This window comes from Panthera tigris, chromosome C2, assembly GCF_018350195.1.
Source record: "Panthera tigris isolate Pti1 chromosome C2, P.tigris_Pti1_mat1.1, whole genome shotgun sequence".
In the NCBI taxonomy this organism is placed as follows: Eukaryota; Metazoa; Chordata; class Mammalia; order Carnivora; family Felidae; genus Panthera; species Panthera tigris.
In genome coordinates, this window is record NC_056668.1 from 116,323,473 (window position 1) to 116,345,465 (window position 21,993).

At 35.9% G+C, this 21,993-nt stretch overlaps 1 protein-coding gene across 1 annotated transcript; it reads left to right on the top strand.

Annotated features, from left to right (window-relative positions):
• Positions 1 to 533: 533 nt before the first annotated feature.
• PLSCR5 (phospholipid scramblase family member 5) lies at positions 534 to 20,056 on the top strand. The gene is made up of 7 exons (XM_042956347.1): positions 534 to 833; positions 5,656 to 5,816; positions 11,038 to 11,080; positions 12,322 to 12,542; positions 14,739 to 14,900; positions 17,028 to 17,189; positions 20,010 to 20,056. Exons 1-7 carry the CDS (start codon positions 821 to 823, stop codon positions 20,046 to 20,048), a joined length of 801 nt encoding a protein of 266 aa, XP_042812281.1. The 5' UTR covers positions 534 to 820; the 3' UTR covers positions 20,049 to 20,056.
• The last annotated feature ends 1,937 nt before the right edge of the window (positions 20,057 to 21,993 follow it).

Below are 21,993 nucleotides of genomic sequence, written 5' to 3' on the forward strand. Positions count from 1 at the left end.
GGGGAGCAAAATCTCCATGGTCACCTGGTCACCTGCATTTAGAAAGATGAGCTGTCTATGCAAGGTTACAGTGCTTTCTTTTCCCCCTCAGTATGCAATACTGTTAAATATCACCTGTGTGTTCCCATTAACTTTGCAAGGTTATTGAGGGCTTGTATTTTCAAATACCTCTGATTCGTCAAATTCAATTAAAAATGAAAATACAGATTTATTTATTACATAAATAGTAAGGATAATCTACTTCCTGCTTATTTGCTTTTGGGGGGAGAGAGTGTGAAAAAAATCCCAAGAGAAAAATAATATTGAAGTTCAAACATTTCCAAAATATGAAATATTGTTTAGAACTCTTAGGAAGTTAACACAGGATAGAAAAATGAATCATAAACTCTGCCACAGATGATTTCTAGAAACTAGAAACAGAATGTTTCTGACATAATAGTGAATGCAAAGGTATATATTCCAAGAAATTTAAAAAAAAAGGAAAGAAACTTGAAAGAGTCTTGAAAACAAGACTCTTAAAATGAGTCTTCCTTTACGGTTTTTACTATGTTTAAATTGTTCCTTCAGCCACCAAGAGATAAGATGGTTTGTGAGCAGTGTTTACCTTTGGTGATATCTTCGTCTCCCCCTGTTGTCCAAAGTGATTCAATACATCACTCTGGAAACTAAGACACTCCCTTTCTCTGTTATTTGTAAGCTGACGTGAAGTAGACAGACACCTTCTGAAGTTTTATGCATGCTGTGTTTTTTCTTCTTGCTGCAACAGGAAAAGCCTTTCTTTTAACCTGGCTGCCTTTGAAGAAGTGACTCAGACATCCTCATGGCCTGTAAAGGTAAGAGTAAATAGAGCCAGTTAATAATTTTTTCCTTATTTATGACTAAAAATATGCAGTTGCAGGGATGTTACAATCAGTGAGATTGATACTTTAAAACCTGTCACTTACCACTTTTGAACACTGGAATTTTTAACTTCAAGGAGCATGTTCCATTAAAATTTAAAAAAAAATAATAAAAACTACCTGATTGAATGTAAAAGTTAAGATATAAACAATGTTTTAGTTATCATGAATATAAACATAGTGAATTAATAAGAAAAGCTGCATAGCAGAATTCAGAAGGGCAGTATTTAATGCCAAACACAAAGACAGGCTGATATTCCAAGTTTAAAGGGATTTGAAGAAAACTTTTCACACAGAAGTTAAAAAGTGTTAAAGTACAGTTCAATATTTTTAAATTTCCTATTTGTTGTTTAAAATGTGTGATATACCCATTTATTTTAAAGAATTCAATATGTGTAGTCGTAAATTCTAATAAATTTAATGGACTAAAAGTAATCATTTCTGAGCAAAAATCTTTCAAAACTTCTTTGATAGTAAATTATATATAAAAAAGCAAACAGAAAATAACTAATTTAAATAAGCAGATTAATTAAGGATTTTGTAGGGGGAGTTGGGAATTTTCTCAAGTTCCTAAAAGTGCATAAATATCATAAGTGCTGTTTTACTTTAAATACCTTCTCAAAAGACAAGAGAGAGGGATTTGTTGTAAGTAATGAGTTTCAATCTCACTGAAAACACTTGTGAAGTTATATAAAAATTGAAATTATAATGTGCTTTCATTCCATTATCAGAACAAACCATTAAACTCTAGCCTATAATAAAAAGTTTTAGCATGAAGCTAAATTAGTATAATTAGCAGAAACCTTTTAACCTAATCACAAATAGGATAAGAGAGTACACCAATTTAAAATATCCGAAATTAAATTAATGAAGCATTCAAAGAAACATGTATTGCTTATTTGCTTTCTTCACCAAAATACACTTTTGGATGCTATTTAATATGGAACAGAGGAGATAATCTTTTCGTTTTTCTTCAACATTTAATGTACACCAGTCCCTGAGTATCATAAGGAAAGCTCAAACAAATTGTAAAATATAGACATGAACCAACAAAATCATGAATTTTAATATGTGTGCCTCATTTTTATACTTGAAGACGAACTAAAAAAAAAATCTTGACAAGTCTTTTCTTTCACCGAAGACTGACACAAACACTTAATCCAAAACACTTCATCACTTTATAAGAGTTACAGCAACAACAGTAGCCTGTAAGGTAAAGAGTTGCAGAGTACGTGAAATATTTATAAGCTAGTTATACATTTTTAAAAGAGTAGATAGAAATTCAAAGCCAGATAGAAATTCAAAGGAGTTCCTTCTTTATCTGGTGGTCTGAGACTTTGAAGAAACTTGTGACTGGAAAGCAATAGTAAGATCAAAATATGATTAATCTACCAAAAAAGCAGGGATGTTCAGTAATGATAAAGACTCACCACTAAACTTAGAGGCAAAATTTCAGATGGAAACCCAATACTCCTGCAACCTATTTCAAATAGCACATGAAGTGGGCAAAACATCTGTCAGAGACTCTATTCTATTTAAAAGAAATGAAAAGGAAGCTTCCTTTTGAATCAGAAATCTGATTTGAGAGGGCAAGACAGATTATCATCATTATTTACTTAAAACATTTTGGTAGACAGGAACGCCTGGGTGGCTCAATCGGTTAAACGTCCAACTTTGGCTCAGATCATGATCTCACGATTTGTGAGTTCGAGCCCTGCATCGGGCTTTGCACTGACAGCATGGAGCCTGCCTCACTCAGATCTTCTGTTTCCTTCTCTCTCTGCCCCATCCCTAGCTCTCCCTCTCTCTCTCAAAAATAAGTAAACATTAAACACACTTAAAAAATTGATCCTTATATGTGTTTTTTAAATTGAAGGATAACACGTGTAAAGTGCATAAAGAGCACCAAACTGAAGTACATTGTTTTTTTATGTACTTAAAAGTTCTCCACTATTAAGTAGTAGAGCCTTATGTATGGAGTCTTATGGGTTAAACTCCCGACTATGAGATCAAGACCTGAGCTGAGATCCAGAGTCAGAAGCTCACCCGACTGACTGAGCCACCCAGGTGCCCCAGGTTCATGATTTTTTAACTAAAGAGCACTTGTAACCACCAACAAAATTAAGATATAGAACATTTCTGGCACTTCATAAAGTTCCCTTTCTAGCCATAGTCCTACACCTCCACATCCAGGTTGAACTTCTCTCTGCAATTTTATCATTACGAACTAGTTTTCCCTACATCACAGTTTTGCCTCTACTTTTCTCTGAAAGCCAATGACAACAGTGCTTTTGGCACTAAACCCAAGAAAGGATTGTTTGTTCCCGTGTTACTATTTCCGGTTGCTATTGATTGGCCATTCTCTCCTCTCCCAAATCTGACATGGTGTTACACGGTCTTCCTCCCACTTTACTGCTTGAGGTCCCACTTAGACCACCTTCTCAAGAGCAAAAGGAGTACTTTTGCCTGTATGTTTTTTGTATGCCCAGAGGGGAGAAGTTCAGGTTGAGTCCCGTGGGAGGCAAACTGCTATATATCATTGGTATGGACTTCTAGTTTAATGAGGCCAAATGACAAGTTTGTTTCCACATGATCCTAACCCTAAACATGCCCAAATTCTAAATGTCCAAATTCTCAATGTACAAACTTAAATACCTATCTTGATCCTTGATCCTTGATCAAGGATCCTTGATCCTTCCAACCTGAAGGTTAAATAAATACATGAATCACCTGGCAACTGTTCCTCATTAACACCACATGTATACACAACCTTAATGAGCCTATCATTACTACAAAGTTTATGTAAATGTTTAAAGGACCATCCACTGGATGTCCATGTTCCTTCACCAGTTTTTGTTTGTTTTTAATCCCTCTCCAAGAACTCATTCACGCTATGCTTGAATTCTCTTAATAGTGGAGAACTTACTTTCTCCAAAGGAAACTCAGTCCTTTCTTCAAATTTATTTTTTAGAGACTTAAAGGATTCTGAAAACTATACCCCCACATACGTACAACTTGCATGAATTTGGTATCGGTACTGAAGGAAGGTCATTCTAATCTACTGAGAATTATATAGATGTCACTCCAACTTTAGTCTATGTATAGTGAGGGTACTTATCCAAATCTGCGTGCAGCTGTTATAAATTTCTTCCTAAGAGTAGACCAGAACAATTTTCCTTGTCATTCCCATTCATATGTCTTTAGAATAGTGACAATAATTTGTTTTCATAATGGTCCCTCTAATATTTGAAAATAACTATCATGAATCTTGATCCACACCTATGTTCAATCTAAGACAGCATAGTGTTGTCGGACTAAATGAATGCAGGTGTGAGAACTCCAATAATTTATGGATTTGTAAAGATGAGGAGTAAAAACTCTGATAATCTTTGGAAAAAAATGGTATCTAATTAGGGAGTAATATAAATGGCAGTCATGTGAAGAGAAAAAGGAAAAATGATACTAGAAAAGCTGTAATTTATATTTTTTTAAAAAAGAAGACTTTCATGCATTAGGGCTTATACATAATAATACACAGGCTCCTGACTAATGCAGCAAATCTCTAAATTTGAAGCTACAGATAAGTTAAATAGTAACATTTTCACCTGGCAATCATATAGAAAACAGGTGATTCTCTAAAAAAAAATCAAAGCCAAACATTAAAGAATTCTGTATTTTATCTTTTGTAATACCAGGTAAGCTTACAAAGGCATTCACACTATCAAAAATTTTTGGGTGCTTTATTACAAAGTACTGAGAAACCAAAGCTCCATTAGATATTATACTACCCTTAAGCTCATCAATTAGATTTGTGTGTTCTCATAGTATATAGAATTAAACCACTAGGTCTCAAAGTATATGGTCAGGGGGCAGCATTAGCTCATCTGGAAATAGAAATGCAAATTCAAGCCTCAGCCCCACCCCCAACTCCTGAAATCAGAAACTCCAGAAAGGGGCCCAGGAATTTGTGTTTGAACAAGCCCTCCACGTGGTTCTGGTACAGCGGAAAGAATAAGCACCTGAAGCAAACTTTGCAATAGCAGTAGGATTGATAAAAAGCAATAAAACAGCCTCAGCAATTACAAGGTACCCTCATAATATTTAGGGAAGGGAGACTATGCCTTGAAACTCAGAATTATGATTCAAAACTTATGTCTAAGTTTATCCTTTTAGGAGCAGAGAATATCTAGTTCCTTTTCCTGTTTCACTTTGGAGTTTATAATTTTGCAGCTCTTTGAGCAGACGTTTCATGTGCCTCCAAAAAATATATTTTTAGGGGCGCCTGGGTGCCTCAGTCTGTTAAGCGTCCGACTTCGGCTCAGGTCACGATCTCACGGTCCGTGAGTTCAAGCCGCCTCGGGCTCTGTGCTGACAGCTCGGAGCCTGTAGTCTGCTTCAGATTCTGTGTCTTCCTCTCTCTCTGACCCTCCCCGTTCATGCTATGTCTCTCTCTGTCTCAAAAATAAATAAACATTAAATATATATATATATATATATATATATATATTTGGAAATCATTTATTTTGCCCAAATTATCCACCATTTTTCTCACAAACACTACTAGCAATCTTCCGCACTCCTTTTCCTCTGGTTTAGGGGTAAGTTACGGCAACGGTGAATAGGGAAAATGCAGGAAAGGCAGTAGAGGAGGCAGGAGATCATTGGTCCTCTGAATTCAGAAGTCACAGATACTATGAGAAAAATGAAAGAAATGGCCTAAATTTAAATATGGGCTGAGATTTTCATTCTCTTGCAGATGTACAGAACCAAAGTAGAGGTCCGCCTGGCTTTCTTCCTGGAGCTCCAGCCCCTGACCGCAGCTTTCACCTCTCATATCCTCACCCAGCGAACCAAGTGTGGCAGCCAGCTCTCCCTCGGCCAGGCAGTCTTCCTCCTGGGCTAGAATATTTAAGCCAGGTGTTTTTTCTATTTCTACACACGTTTGCCCCTTAAAATGAATACAAACTTGGTTTCTTGCTTTTCAACTGATGGGGTTTTGGGGTGATGGGGGTTCGGAGCTGACAGCCAAGAAAGAATTGTTGAAGACTTCTTTGGTGCAAAAAAGTGATCTTATTAAAGCACGGGGACAGGACCCATGGGCAGAAAGAGCTGCACTGGGGTTGTGACAGGTAACTAATTATATACCTTCCAGTTGGGAGGGGGTTAGGGATAGAGTAAATCACTAAGGAATTTTGGAAGCCAGGTTTCCAGGCCCCTATTGGGAAAACACCATTCATTACCATTTAGTAAAACCTCAGTCACGAGACCCTTCAGGCGTATTATCAGGGGGCCATAAGCTTAGAATATGATTGCCAGCATACATCTTGAGGAAGCTGAGACAAAGGAAGTTTCCAAAGGGATTTTTGGATGTTAAAGTAGGATTGGGGGTGGGGGGGGTGGATAATGTTAAGTCAAGATTCCCTTTTGCCCCCAGCAAAGTGTCATCATCAAGGCAGCTGAGCTCCTAGGTCACTCTGCCGGTTTCAAGGACTTGCCAACGGGCTGTAGGCAGTAAGGGAATTTAATTTTTCATTTGCCTTGGTTTCTCACATCACCATGGCAAGCACTTAAAGCCCTTTCCTTTGTTCTTGGGCAGCCAGGAATGTCCGAGGAGTATCACACATATTCCACGTGGGAGTGGGGGGGGTGCTAGCTTGTACTTTGCTCTCAGCTTGCCTTATGCTCCCTCATCATCAACCAAGGTTGAAGGACTTCACCAAATGACGTGTTGAAGTGAGAAAAGCATTATAAATCATGAAATTATGAAAAAAAATTGTTTCTATTATTTGGAAAGAAATTCATTCTCTTTTATTTCCACTTCTATTTTTCTTATTTATTTGGCAGAGTGATGACACTAAACATTTTTGATGGAGCTGTTTAGCACATTTATCCTCCTTCTGCTCATTGCTCAAGGTATAAGCAAATGTATCCTCAAGGAATTGCCTAACACGTCTAGTCACCTACAGCTATTTAATTAAAGAATATTTATTGAGTACTTGCTATAATCGAGACATGTAAAAAGCATAAAACCTAGTCCCTCTCACCCAAACACTCTGTAACCTAATTGGCATGCAAGAAGTGTTGACAAGAAGTGCAAGGTGATGTACTAAAGCCATATAAGCACACAGTTGTAATGTGTACAGGTGCATAGAGCAGAGAAAGCTGTTAAGGATCTAAGGACTCAGGAGAGACTTCCATAATGATCTAAGAATTCAGGGTCGTCAACTGAATCTCAAAAGATGACTATAAATCCAAGGGAAAGCAAGTTACCAAGTTAACATCATTGTCTTTGATACTGTTGCATCTTTAGGCCGATGTGCTTACAAGATCATATTACTATTAGATATAGTCATTGGAGGGTAAGCAGTGATTAAAGCCCTATAATAAATCAATCAAGAAATTCCATCCTCTGAATTATGTGGCACACAAAGGACAATTATACTTTTATATATTATTGTTGCTTTTGTACTTTATCCCACAGAAGATCGGAAATACACTGATATTGAGATGTCAGCACATCTGCTGCAATTTTCAGCTTGTTTGGCATTCTTTCAAACCATAAAGTCTATCTCCTTTATCAAAATCAAATCTCTGTGTTAATTCCCTTAAGGTACAAGAGATTTCTGTTATGCCTGATAGGGTTTAAGCTGCATGCGGCATATGTTCCTGGGAAAATGTTTATAATTGCAGATGCCTTCTCCAGAAACCCACTGGCAGACAAATGTACTACAGAGACTGGAGAGCTCAGGGAGATGTGGAAAAGAGCTGGAAAAGCTAACCTACCATCTTCCATCTGCAGAAAGGATCAGCTGTAATAGCTGACTAGAGTTGATTAACTGCTGCAAGCTGTTTGGGAATGTTGTCAGACAAGGTTTTGCCAAGTATAAAAGTGATATACCAGTGCCAGAGGGCTGAGGTTTGATGATCACATATGGTCATCACATATTCTTCTTCCATCCATGAATGATGACACACCCGGAGCCAGATGCTTGACATGAATACATTTTTTTTACATTCCATAAATAGAGATATGAGCCCATTGGCTTCAGTTCTAAAATGAAGTCGATTTTCCATACCTATACCTTTGGTGATCTATTTCAGAAAATAAAAATATGCCACAAATTGGCGAATATCTTACTTCAAAGGGAAATATAAGTTATTCACTTTACCCTAAAAGAACACTTACTCGCTTTAAAGCAGTGTACTTAAACAGGGTAAATGAGCATTTTAAATGTTTTATACCACAAGTCTGCAAGACATATATATAAAATGAATTTTTGTGTGTTAAATTTTGTCTGAGAACTGTAAGAATTGAATAAAATCATGAACATTTGAAAATAGTACATTCTTCGATAAACAGGAAAATACACAAAATCCTTCTAAATTAAAAAAAAACCACAGTAAAAATTTAAAAACACATCTATTCTCCTTTAATCAAGTCCATCCAATGACTAATGAAAATCTTTTTTCCATTAACAGTTTGAAAATAAATTTTCAGGTATGTATGTAAATATATAATGCACATATACACATGTGCACATGTGTATACATGTATGGATGTATGTGTATGCATTTATGTTGTTCATGTAGAGTTAAACCTAAATATAAAACAAATAGATTATCTCTCTGGATTAACACGTTCTAATAGGTAATATCATTTTATACTATTAGTGTCAAAACAAAGGATAATTATTATAATTTAGTCACCTATAGGTAAGAGTAGTGAGTTAAGTCTACAAAGACACATGTAAAGATCCTATTTATTTGGAAGTATGTATACTAAATGGAATACTTGTAAACCTGATAAGTTATACATAAGAATTTATTCTTAAGCTATATATCCAAGGCTGTCGTTCGATTTCTATCCTATGGCTTTCCTACTTGAGTGCTTTACTGGCCCTGACACCTAAATACGTGATCCAATCTGTTTAAAGTTTCCAAGATTCCTGGTCCATCAAATAATAGCAAAGAGTGGTAAGGGCTCATTTGGAGCACAGTGTGTAAGTGGCCTAGTACTACTTGAAGGAAACTGCAAGAACAAAACAAGACCCTCAAATCCAGGGGTATTGCCCACAGAGATAGATCAAATCAAATGTTATTACAGAGGCTGGGGTGAGTGTAAGCGTAGAGAAAATAGGAAGGAAAGGTATTCAGAAGTTCCACAGTACCACTTAAGAATTGTTTATCCCAGTTCCTAACACTTGTTTAGTGATGCCAATACAACAGAGTAGAAAGCATGTCAAAACTGGTGGCAGTACAATCAATGTAGGTTCAAGTCCTAGCCCAACCATTCACAAGCTCTGTGATCCTGGGCAAACTGCTTAATCTCTCTGGGATTGCTTCTTCACAAGATAAATGTAATGATGTCTATGTCTCTAAGTTTTTGTGAGGATTACATCATACACTATGTCAAAATATCTACCACAAGGACTACCTCACGGTAGCCATTAAATAAACAACTGCTACTATTAGAAAGCAGAGAGGTACAATTTACCTTTCCAATGTGGAATGGATCTCAATTGATAGTCTCTAAATTTCAAGACTAAAACTTGATCCATGGCACCAACATTAAAGTTCCTAAATTCAAATCTTAGTCTTGCCCCCATAATTTTCTTCATCCCTAACTTACCTCTAATGGACCCACCGCTAAATAACTGTGGATATCCTTTGTGACTTTTCTTTCAACCCTCCATTTTTCTCAAAAGAAGAGAACAGAACTAACAATAGTACACTCTGAAAGACTGATTCTAATATTTAAAAATTGCCATAATTCTGAAAATAGGTTTTATAATACCTTAAATCATAAATTGTTTATGGAAAAGATTTTTTGTGAACCTTAAAAAAAGAGGACCCATGCACTCTTTCACCAACAATAAAATTTAAATAGAGGACATTTAGTTTTGCCTGTACCTCAGGATATACAAGAAGAATGAAGGAAATAATGTAACGTCAAATTTTCCGGACTTGTGATGCCCAATCAATACCCGATATTACTAATGACTATTTCAGCTCAAGCATTACCAGTGAGTTTATTAATGTGAAGGGAAAATAAAGTGAAGATAATTTAGAGGTGAAATAGAAAAGAAAGTGTTAGAAAAGACAATGGTCTTCAGGGTTCACGAGTCTACCTTAGTGAAAATTCATTCTCACAACATATTTGAACATTTCCTTTAAAAATTTGCATTGTATACTTTTTAATATAGTCATTCTCAACTATCTGTGGCTATTTTATCTCTGTAAGTTAACTTCATTTTTAATTACATAAAGCAACTTTCCTTATATTAGCTGTTAGTGGCATAACTTATTCTGCTTAAATGGGTATTTTGTTGGCATCAGCAGGATTTGTTCATGTTTTCTAATCCAAAGGAAGGTGTGAGTGAGAATAATTTATAAAATAACCTCTCTCAGCTTTAACAAAGACATTTTATCGCTATGAGGAATGAGTTGAGAGTGAAAGAGAAGTTAGGCAGGGTGGAGAGGAAAGGCCAGGCATTCGGGGGTCGTTGATGTTTTGTTTCATTTCCTTTAAAAAATGAGTTTTGGGGCGCCTGGGTGGCTCAGTGGGTTAAGCATCCGACTTCAGCTCAGGTCACGATCTCGCGGTCCGTGAGTTCGAGCCCCGCGTCGGGCTCTGGGCTGATGGCTCAGAGCCTGGAGCCTGCTTCCGATTCTGTGTCTCCCTCTCTCTCTGCCCCTCCCCTGTTCATGCTCTGTCTCTCTCTGTCCCAAAAATAAATAAACGTTTAAAAAAATTTTTTTTAAAAATGAGTTTTGAAACCTTTTAGGCATCATTGTTCAGAGACTGTTTTAAAATCTTCTCCGAGTATTGTTTCCAAGAGTTACTCTATTATCACTTTATCACAGGAGAACACAGAGTTAACCATAGTTCTTATTCTGATTCTTGGCATTTCTGCCTTGGAATTTTCAGGGTTCTTGTATTTTTTTAAAAATTTTTACTTGAATTAAAAAATGTATTTTCTTTTTCATTATAAAATGTGAGCTGTTTTCAACCATTTCCCCAGTAAAGAACATGGAAATTAATGAATGTCATGTGATAAGCAAGTTAATAGTAATATCTCCAAAGGTTTTCAAAGTGTGATGTAATACCTTTTATTTCCTTTATGTCATTCTTTAACAGTTAGACCTGATAATTATACACCAGCAGGTGGAGCTTCTTGGAAGTAAGTATATTATATTCTATACTTATTAAAACTGTTAAAAATATTTTAGGCTTCAGAAATTTTGTTATATTTAAATATCTTCTAAACAATAATGTTAAATTGTGGATAAAGGTAGATCAAAAAGATCAGTAGGTCAGGGTGCCTGGGTGGCTCGGCTGGTTAAGCTTCCAACTTCATGATGTCACAGTTTGTGAGTTTGAGCCCCGTGTCAGGCTCTATACTGACAGCTTGTTGCCTGGAGTCTGTTTCAGATTCTGTGTCTTCCTCTCTCTCTGCTCCCCCCCCCCCCCCCGCCCTGTCTCTCAAAAATTAATAAACATTAAATTTTTTTTAAAAAAGATCAGTAGGTCTTTTAAAATAAACATTTGAAGTAAATTGTTAGTCTGATATAGGTACACCTAAAAGCATGAACTCTCCGAGTCTTTGATAATATTTTATCAGGAATCTAACAATTTTTATCTTAAAATAACAAAAGATTTTATCATTTCCATGTTTGGTAATAATTTATATTTTCTTAATAATTTCATAAATGGAAATCAAGTTTGAGACTAAATAACAAAAACCCATTCTACTCTTGAAACTAATATTACACTATATGTTAACTAATTGGAATTTAAATAAAAACTTGAAAATGATAAGTGAGTAAATAACAAAAACCCATCAAACAAAATTTGATGTTTTATCATTTCACCGGTGATTCATCAAATGGCATGTTATTTAACAGTACATAGATTTTCGATGACTGACTGAATTCCAATTAATTATTTTTTGTCCTTAACATCTAAAATATGTCAAAATCGTAATATATAGGTAGCAGGATAGCCCGCGGCCATAGATACACTGCCAAATAGATTTTAAACAAAATCATTACTATGCTGTGAGTCATCCCGTAAATTCCACAGCAGTGTTAGAATGATTTGAGGATTCCATTCTTTACAGCCTTGCTTCCTTAGTTGAAATGTGGAACTACATGTGCCCAGTAGGTCCTATATCTGGAATCAAAATGTAATCATCACACAGCTTTGCTCTGAGTTTACTTTGATTTCCATAGCTAAGTCCTCAAATTTTAGAGCATGGAAGTAGATTTGGGTGAAGAAGATACCCCATACTTAATAATTAGCTACTGTTTTCTTTTAATAACACTACCCCTTTTACTTATTGAAAGATTTGATACTAGGCAATAGCACTGTTTTGATGATTGGTTTTTTTTTTTGGTTTTTTGGTTTTTTTGTTCCCTTTAGTGATACTTGGCACTGAGACCTCCAACAAATATGAGATTAAAAACAGTTTGGGACAAAGAATTTACTTTGCAGTGGAAGAAAGCATCTGCTTCAATCGTACTTTCTGTTCCACACTTCGAGCTTGCACTCTGAAGGTCATGGATAACTCAGGTCGGGAGGTGATTACAGTAAACAGGCCCTTGAGGTGTAATAGCTGCTGGTGCCCTTGCTACCTGCAAGAGGTTAGTCATTGGCTCTGGGTGTACTTTTATTTTTCTACGTTTGAAAAGGTTGGCAATTATTTATTTAACAAATGGCATTCATCTGGAGCTATAAGGCAATTCCCCTATCAGTTGCTCCTTTAGGATCCAAACAGCTTAAGGATGGTGATTCACTAGTTTTTTGTTTTGTTTTGTTTTTGTTTTTTTCCCAACCAAAAACTGTAGTGGCTTTCGTTTTGTTAATTGGCAGACAGCTCATGCATCATGTAAATGGGACACATCCTCCTGAATCTCTGTGTTAGCCACATAACTGGAATACCTATGAATTCCACCATTAAGTAAATCTACCCTTTGTCTTCTCTAACTGGAGCAAAGTTCGGGAAGTACTAAGTAATACTAAAATCTTCCAAGGTGTTCTCTTGGTTAGGTATCAGTTTTAGTACAGAATCTCACATTCCATTCATCCATTTATGACAAACTTGAAACCTTGGCAAGACTATGCTATTGTTCTGAAGGGAATCATTTCATTATTTTATTTTAATATATAATAGATTTTCATCATTATCTAGTAGATCTATAATAACTTCCACTGACATAATGCAGTTAAGTTGATAAAGAACCTTTACTTATTCTGATGTCTTTGATATCATAACATCTCTATGAGCTAGAAAGAATAGATTTTACTCTCCATATTTAGCAGTTGAGGTAACTAGGGCTTAGAGAGTGGAGGTAACTTACCTACGATCACACATCCAGGAAATATCATGAATGGGGCTTGATCCAGGTATACTTATTCAAGCCCAAGTTTCTCTACTGTGCACCTATGTATAAGTACTCTACTTAGCAAGATGAGAAAAAAAATATCAATATGAATTGGGGTTAAGTAGGGAAGTTTCTGGAATATATATTGAAGCTAATCCTCCAATTGTTATAGGCAATTACTTGACTAAGTGATAAAGTGGCTAAGGTACTCATTTGGTGTCCAAGAATTTTCATCCTCCTACTAAAGATATTTAAGATCTAATATGCTTTAAGATGGTATAGTCAGTATAATATAATATATCCATTTGAATGTTTCTGATGTTTCTGATGAATGTTTCTGATAATTGATGTTTTATTTCATAGTAGTCCAATGTCACATAAATTAAAAATAAGATGTATCTGATACCGCTTAACAATTTTTTAAAGATTTGCTCAGAATCAAGCCAATTATTTTGAAAGTGATCCCAGAACAAATCTATATAATTCTGCCTTTTCAGTGTTTTTTGTTTTTAATTTAAGTGTAGTTGACATACAATGTTACATTAGCTTCAGGTGTACAATTTAGCGATTTGACGAGTGGAATCCCTGTAATTCTAGGCACTCTTATTGAAACCACCTTTGTTGATCCAAGAGCACTACAGACATACATGCAGGACTATGAACTTAATAAATAATTTAAAAAAGGACAAAAGGAAAACAGATTATAAGGAGTGGATTGGATTTAAAAGCAAACAATTGTCACTATTTTCACCCACCTCTGGCTTATTTCACAACTTGGTCTGACTTGGTTTGACCATATAAACATGTTGAAATACAACATGATGAAAAGTAAGGAAATTAAGGAAATGAAAGTAATGGGGTACAGCACTAAAGTAAAGCCTAAAAATGCAATTACAAGTCTCTCACACTTTGGAAAAAGTGAAACAGCAATCAAATTGGTGTGTAAAACTGTAACTTCACAAGAAGCATTTGTTTTTAATTGAACCCAGAGAAGCTGGAAGTTGACAGCCTGAAGGGCAAACAATCATGAATAGTTAACAACTGGTAAGTGAGGGTTACAAATAGATGTGTGTTGTGGCAACACATTAGAGGCAGTGGAAGACACAGGAAACAGTGCCTGGCCAACCGCCACACCCGGAACAAAATGCCAAAGAAGACAGTGTCCCAGGGTCAGAAGACCGTTCTGGGAGAGGTTCTCTTCAGGGAAGTAAGATCAAAGAAAGACATGAATTTTAATGAGTAATGCCAAGCAAATACCTGTTTAGTGAATATCTTTGTTTCTATAAAATATGAAAAAAATCCACTGCCGTGCTTCCTTAGAAGCAGATATTTAGAATATTTTGTAGAATACAAAAATAATTTCCTAAAAGTTACTGTTTAGAAGGAAAGCGACTTGTAAAATTAAAATACAATAACTGTAGGAAAATCTTATTTTATTATTATCTCTTCTTGCAGTTAGAAATCCAAGCCCCTCCTGGTACTATAGTTGGTTATGTTGCACAGAAGTGGGACCCCTTTCTGCCTAAATTCACAATCCAAAATGCAAACAAAGAAGATATTTTGAAAATTGTTGGTCCTTGTGCAACATGTGGCTGTTTTGGCGATGTGGATTTTGAGGTACGGTTGACAGAGTGAAGGAGGTTTTCACTTAGATCCTCATGGTTTGTAACAGAATTCAATGTTAAAATATTCAAATCATGGGATATCTCTGAAATAAATTTAGAAAATAATATATTTGTGAAATAATGTAATAAGCCCATATTGTGCGTGCCAGTAAGAACTCATAATTTCAGGTATACTAAGTTCAAGGTTTTTTGTTTTTGTTTTTGTTTTTGTTTTTAAAGCATACTAAGGAGCACCTGGGGGGCTCAGTTGGTTAAGAATCAGGTCAGAATCTCACAGTTCCCGAGTTTGAGCCCCTCTCTCTCTCTGCCCTTCCCCAGCTCGTACTGTCTCTTTCTCTCAAAAATAAATGAGTAAACTTAAAAAAAATAATAAAATAAAAATAAAGAACACACTAAAACTTTTTTGATTTATGTGGAATTACAGCACCCATGGTCTAAAGTAAATATATATTAGCTTAGAATCACCTTAAATTAGATCATCTTTTCCTCTAGCTCTGGTGGTAACATATCCTACTTCAGATCTCATCTAAGAAGTACACTCCATTAAAAAATCACTAATTTATTTTTTTAATATAATTTTTTGTCAAATTGGCTTCCATACAACATCCAGTGCTCATTCCAACAAGTGCCTTCCTCAGTGCCCATCACCCACTTTCCCCTCTCCCCCACCTCCTATCAACCCTCAGTGTGTATTTAAGAGTCTCTTATGATTTGCCTCCCTCCCTCTCTGTTTGTAACTTTTTTCCCCCTACTCTTCCCCCATGGTCTACTGTTAAGTTTCTCAAGATCCACATTTGAGAAAACATCACTAATTTAAAAGCTATGATCATAAGACTTGCTAAGTTCATTTTACAAAACAATCTACACTTACATAAACATAAACAGTTAAATGTTTAACATTTTAACTCAATGTTAAAAAACAATAGGTAGTTGTACATTCAATTGTAACAATAAGAACTATGTTAACTACTATTCCTGTAAATATCTTTTAGGCAAAGGAGAGCTCATTTAAAGTGTCTATTTATTATTCATCCCTTCCTTCATTCATACATTCATATATAGCCCACCTGGGACATTCAGTTTGAGGAACTTTAGCAAACACTATTTACCGAGAATGTGATGGAAATTTTACAAAGCGAACTGTTGTAACTCTACCCCACTCCAAAAAGACTTGGCATGCTTTCCTAAGATTAAAGATAAAAATATGTCCTATGATTGAGAAATAAAAAGTTTTAGTAAAGGTATATCGATGTCCTAAGTAACCTTCTCTATTTCCATCTTTTCCCACTATACATAAAGTAACAATTTATATTGAATCCTTTCAGCCTTTGAATGAGAAACAGGGCAAGCAAATGAATAGTTGATAAAGTTTAACTGTAGATTTCTTCTAGCTGTGAAGGACTATAGATTTTTGATGTCAAATTAATCTGAATTTCCTGTGCTACATTTGCCCATAGGATTTTTTTTGTTTTTTTTTTTTTTTTTGTGTGTGTGAAAATAGGACTTAGGTTTAGTTATAAAGGAAAGACCTAGTAAATTTTGGAGTATAATATAAAAATGAGATTAAGCAATGGCTGATAATGTTTAAATATGTTAGTAATTCTATAATCTTAACAATAAAAATTTTAAGTTTACAAATTGTACTTAGAAATGAATTTCTTCTAAAAATTGTTTCTCCAATATTTCTCAAAAATATTTTCTTTTTCTTCCTTTTGTTGTTGTTGTTGTTATTGAAGAATTCAGGTTTAAAATCTAGACTTCAGGTAATGAAATTACCTTCAAGGTTAGACCATGTAATTGAAACTATGTACCTGCTGCCATCTTGTGGTAGCCTGGCCTTAATTATTTATTGCTATTATTTTCTCAATCTGCATATAAAAAGCAAGAAAAAATAAAGGAATTATGATGAATCAAAAAACTGTCAAAAAAGCAAAATTCCGGAAGAGTAAACTGGAAAGTTAAATCTCCAAACTTATGCTTATATAACGGAATGAATGACATGGAACTTTTACAGATGATTAATAAAATAATTCGCATCTCTCTCGAAGCAAACATACTAAGATATGTAAAGCCATCCATTTCACCTTCAGGTTTAACATCTCTTATTTTCTTTTCAAAGGTGAAAACCATTAATGAAAAACTTACAATTGGGAAGATTTCAAAGTACTGGTCAGGATTTGTAAATGATGTTTTTACCAATGCTGACAACTTCGGAATTCATGTTCCCGCAGATCTAGATGTGACAGTCAAAGCAGCAATGATTGGTGCTTGTTTTCTCTTTGTAAGTATGGTCTTTTTTTAATTTATTTTTTATTTTAGACAGAGACAGTGTATACAAGCAGGGGAGAAGGGCAGAGAGAGAGAGAGAGAGAGAGAGAGAGAGAGAATCTTAAGCAGGCTCCATGCTCAGTGCAAAGCCCAACACAGGACTCCATCCCACAACCCTGGGATCATGACCTGAGCCAAAATCAAGAGTCTGACACTCGACCAACTGAGCCACCCAGGCGCCCCTGTAAGTATGGTCTTAAAAGCATAGGAGTGATTTATTTCTCACCCTTTCCTCATTAATCACTACAGAGCCAATCTCATTTTACACAGCACCACATTTATCCCACAGAGGTTTATGCATAGAAGGCTAGGTTGGGACCAACTCTTCAGAAGTCAGAATTTAGGAGCCTGCATTTCTAATAGACAGCCTTTCTCCGCTGACCCTCATACACAGTCTTCGTCAAGAATGGGTGCCCTGTTGGGACACCTGGGTGGCTCAGTTGGTTAAACTTCCAACTTTGGCTCAGGTCATGATCTTGCTGTTCCTGAGTTCGAGCCCCACGTAGGGCTCTGTTCTGACAGCTCAGAGCGTGGAGCCTGCTTCGGATTCTCTATCTCCCTGTCTCTGCCCCTTGCCTGCTCATGTTCTTTCTCTCCCAAAAATAAATAAACATTAAAAAGATTTAAAAAAACAAGAAGCAGTGCCCTGTCATGTGCTACTCAGCATTTCTTCAAAAACTTAGTTACCCATTCTCTTTCCATTTCAACTTAGATTTTTGGCTCATTTTCATTTTCACTGAAAAAATATGTAAATATCACATTATTGATCCTGGGTAAAGTTCAGGACTGTTTCATAGGTTAACAATGAACTAAGTGACCCTCAGAATGTGAAAAGTAGTTTTCTTCCCTTCGAACATGTACATGGATACATGAATTCAGAGGGAGGGGTTAATATTTATCAGCTTCCATTATTACAAAGATATTACATCTTTGTCCTTTCTTTCCAACTTATAATTTTATCAGAAATATTTTCTTCCTGGTGTGGAGATTGGTGATAGAAAACAGAAGTCAAGTAACACCTACGCCAGATGGTCGCCCATCTCCTGTCCCAATTTTTCCTCTAATATCTCCCTCACTGCTTACCATTGTCAATGCTCTCACAAAAACCCATGGAATTTTAAAACAAACCTACGTTCTTCATTTCATATTTTGTTGTCCTTCAGGGTTTTAGGATCCTAAATCTTATGGACATTTTAATGTGGGCTGCTGTGGGGAAAAAAATGGCTCTATCTACTCAGTTTTTTCCAAAGACACACACAGAATACACACACATACACACCCTTTCCCCAAAACCTTAATTTGGCCTTTCTGATTAAGCCCCACACTTAATGTTTATATTAAAAAACAGATCATTGTAGGGTGCCTGGGTGGCTCAGTCAGTTAAGCATCTGACTCCTGACTTCAGCTCAGGTCATGATCTCACGATTCCTGAGTTCAAGCCCTGCATCAGGCTCTGTGCTGACAACGTGGAGTCTCCTTGGGATTCTCTGTCTTCTTTCTCTGCCCCTCCCCTGCTCATGCTCTTTCTGTCTTTCAAAATAAAAATGCACATTTAAAAAATGTTTAAAAAATAAAAACCAGATCATCTTTAATCTGCCCTACCCACTTATATCATTTAACACACAAACAGTAAAATGTACTGTCAACAATTCACTATTACTAATACTGTCACTTAGTAACTGGTACTAAGGCTGGTTACTAATGTACTATCAACAGTTCACAATTTAACTCCATTGTCTCAGGGAAAAACCTACTTACTGAGAATATCTAATGGCCCCATCCAGTTCTTTCTTTTCCTTTTTACCATAATATAAAACAATTGCACTTTTTTTTGGCCAATATAGCTTTTAAAACAATTTCTGACATGTATTAGATAATTACATAGATACAAGATAAATTACTTCTACATATAATTGGACAGGAAGAATTGTGTTTTTAATTTTTAACATTTTTTAAAATATTTTTATTTTTGAGAGAGTGAAAGAGACAAAGAGTGCAAGCAGGGGAGGGGCAAAGAGAGAAGGAGACTAGAATCTGAACCAGGTTCTAGGCTCTGAGCTGTCAGCACAGAGCCAGATATGGGGCTCAAACTCACGAACTATGAGATCATGACCTGAGCTGAAGTCGGATGCTTAACCAACTGAGCCACCCAGGCATCCCATGTTAATTTTTAAATACTGTGTCCATTTCATTACCTTGTGTTGAGAGAGAGACCATCAGAAAGTAGCCGGTATGAGAACTCCCTGATCCAAACAGCAAAATTCACAAGTACTATCTAATTTTCGGTCTTCTCTGGTTTGAGGCTACCACTCCACAACCCACAGCCATAATTACCATTTCTAAGTTCCCTCTGGTATAGTTTTCAGTACTTCCTCAGATGACTACCTGCTTGCTAACCACACAGTCCATGAGGATATATCTAATACTTGTTCAAAGGTCAGTGTCTATTACAACATCCCACACTGACAGAGAATGTCCTGCAATCGAAGTCTGCACTGTCTTGATCACCTAAGATTTTTGACTGATGATACCCTGCTGATTCCAATAAGATTTCCAAGTAACTTGTACTCTGAAAACTAGACATGTAAGTGTCATGAAGCTTAAAACGTTTTGACTTTCCTCTTACTGATGAATCTCATGTTGCTAAAACACCACTGGGAAACATAATTGCTTTATATAATCAAAGCTTACCTGTGAGACTCCTGATCTCAATTGTCGCCTTTTTGTAAATTCACTCATTTTATTTATTTATTTGTTATTTATTTATTTGTAGGATTTTATGTTCTTTGAACATTCACTAGCTGGATTATAACAAGCGAGATGACAAAAACGATCAAGTATGCAAGAACATGTTTCAGTAAGTAAAGTTTAAATGATCTCTTTCCCTTTGAAGATGTCTATATTTGACGCTGTCTAACTCTTTTTCATTTTCTTCTAGAAATCCCTTGGGCTCTGGATTTCATTTCTGAATGGTTTGCAATATTTGCTTTTTTTTGTAACAAATGTTAATTATTACATTTATTAAAGCATAATGTAATGAAGCAATTATCTGGTTGTAAATGCACGTTAGCTAAAGAAAAGATTACTGGCCTTACTGGCCTGAGCGCAGGGTTGCTTTGAGAGATTGTCATTCTTTCTTTTTAATCCTTTTGAAGTTGTTGCATGGGTAAGCATGAAAGATGAGAACTAAGGCTTGCAGCATCACTGATGAAAATTCAATGTTTAGAGAGCACTTTGAAGTTTTTCTGGTACTAAGGCTGGTTACTAATCAAAAGGACTGGCTTTCCAAAATATTTTTTCATTAAGTAGTCTTTTGACTTTGTTTATTAACCTTATTGTAGTGAGATATTTTTACCTTATATCAGAAAGGCTAAAAGTTGGATAAATAATATGTTTAAAGATGAGGAGGAAGATAGATGAAATCAATTTGTTCTAGTGGTAAGAAGCTAATATTTCCAGAAGGAAGCTAAAATTTACAAACCAAAGCATGGTGTAAACATACCCACACCAGAGATTTAAACAAGCATATAAACAGACTTCTAAGTTAGTAAAAGCAGTAGTGTAGAGCAGGAAATTTATCTATTACAGTGAAAGTTTAGTCAGAAAAGGAATCTAGGGCTCTGAAAAAAAAGCACAATTCCAGGACTTACTTAAAAATAAGCAAAGAAAAATAAATAAATAAAACCTTAATACATGAGGCAAATGCAGAAGTCAGGGCACACAGTTAATTCAGTTAATTAATGCCTTCTATTTTAACATTTCGGAGTCCTCTAGGTAACTACGTCTAGTTACCCACTCTTTCCCAAAGCCCACACAAGAAGCTTTTAGAATCTTTTTTTAGGAATGATGATAGTTCCTCCCTTTTCAAAATGAGGAAACAAACTTGTTTTAAGCAAAGCACCATGTAGCCATCTGAAATTATACAAATACTACCCAAATTATACAAATACTTTAGAACTATACAAATACTACCCAAATTTTTAACTACTGACAAAGGTGTTTAGACCAACTCCAAGCAGTCCTCTCCTTGGTAGAGGAACTATGTTCCAAGCATCTGTAACTAAGTTAATTACTTGGGATTAAGAATCTATCATCTAGAAATACTGTTGTATGTGTTAGTTAAATTCCCAAGATAGCCCACAAATAGCAATTAAGTGCTAGGTTCTGGGGTAAGTGTTCTATGTTGTATTAAGATGAAAAGGAAAAGAATCACCTTTTTGAGTGCCCTCTCTGTTGGCATGCCTCAGAAAACCATAAAAAATGGATTAGTGGGGCAGAATAGTTTAAGCATTGACCACCAAAAATAGAACCGTGCTTCCACATCACACCCAATCTTTCTCCCAGTGGCCCCATCCATTCTTTCAGTGTAACGGGTGTGACCTGCATGTTGGGAACAGTACAGTCACAGAAGCAAACGACAGTCCTGTGTGTGATAGACATTGTCTTCAGTCTAGCTCTGCTGTGTGGTAGCTATGTATCTTCACATCTGTCCTGTAGTCTTTCTGAACCTTCTCACTTTCCCATTTGCCACTTTGCAGAGCTACGGTGACAGTTAAGGGGACCTCAGTGTTTCCTCCTTTTCCCCTTTGTCTATTCTAACTGACGTGTGTGTGACTTATGGTCAGTCATTCATAACCAGCTAAAGGAAGTGGCATTTTAATTTTTTTTTATTATTTATTTTTTGAGTGACAGGGTGCGAGCAGGGAAGGGGCTGAGAGAGCAGGGTAGACATAGAATCTGAAGCAGGCTCCTGGCTG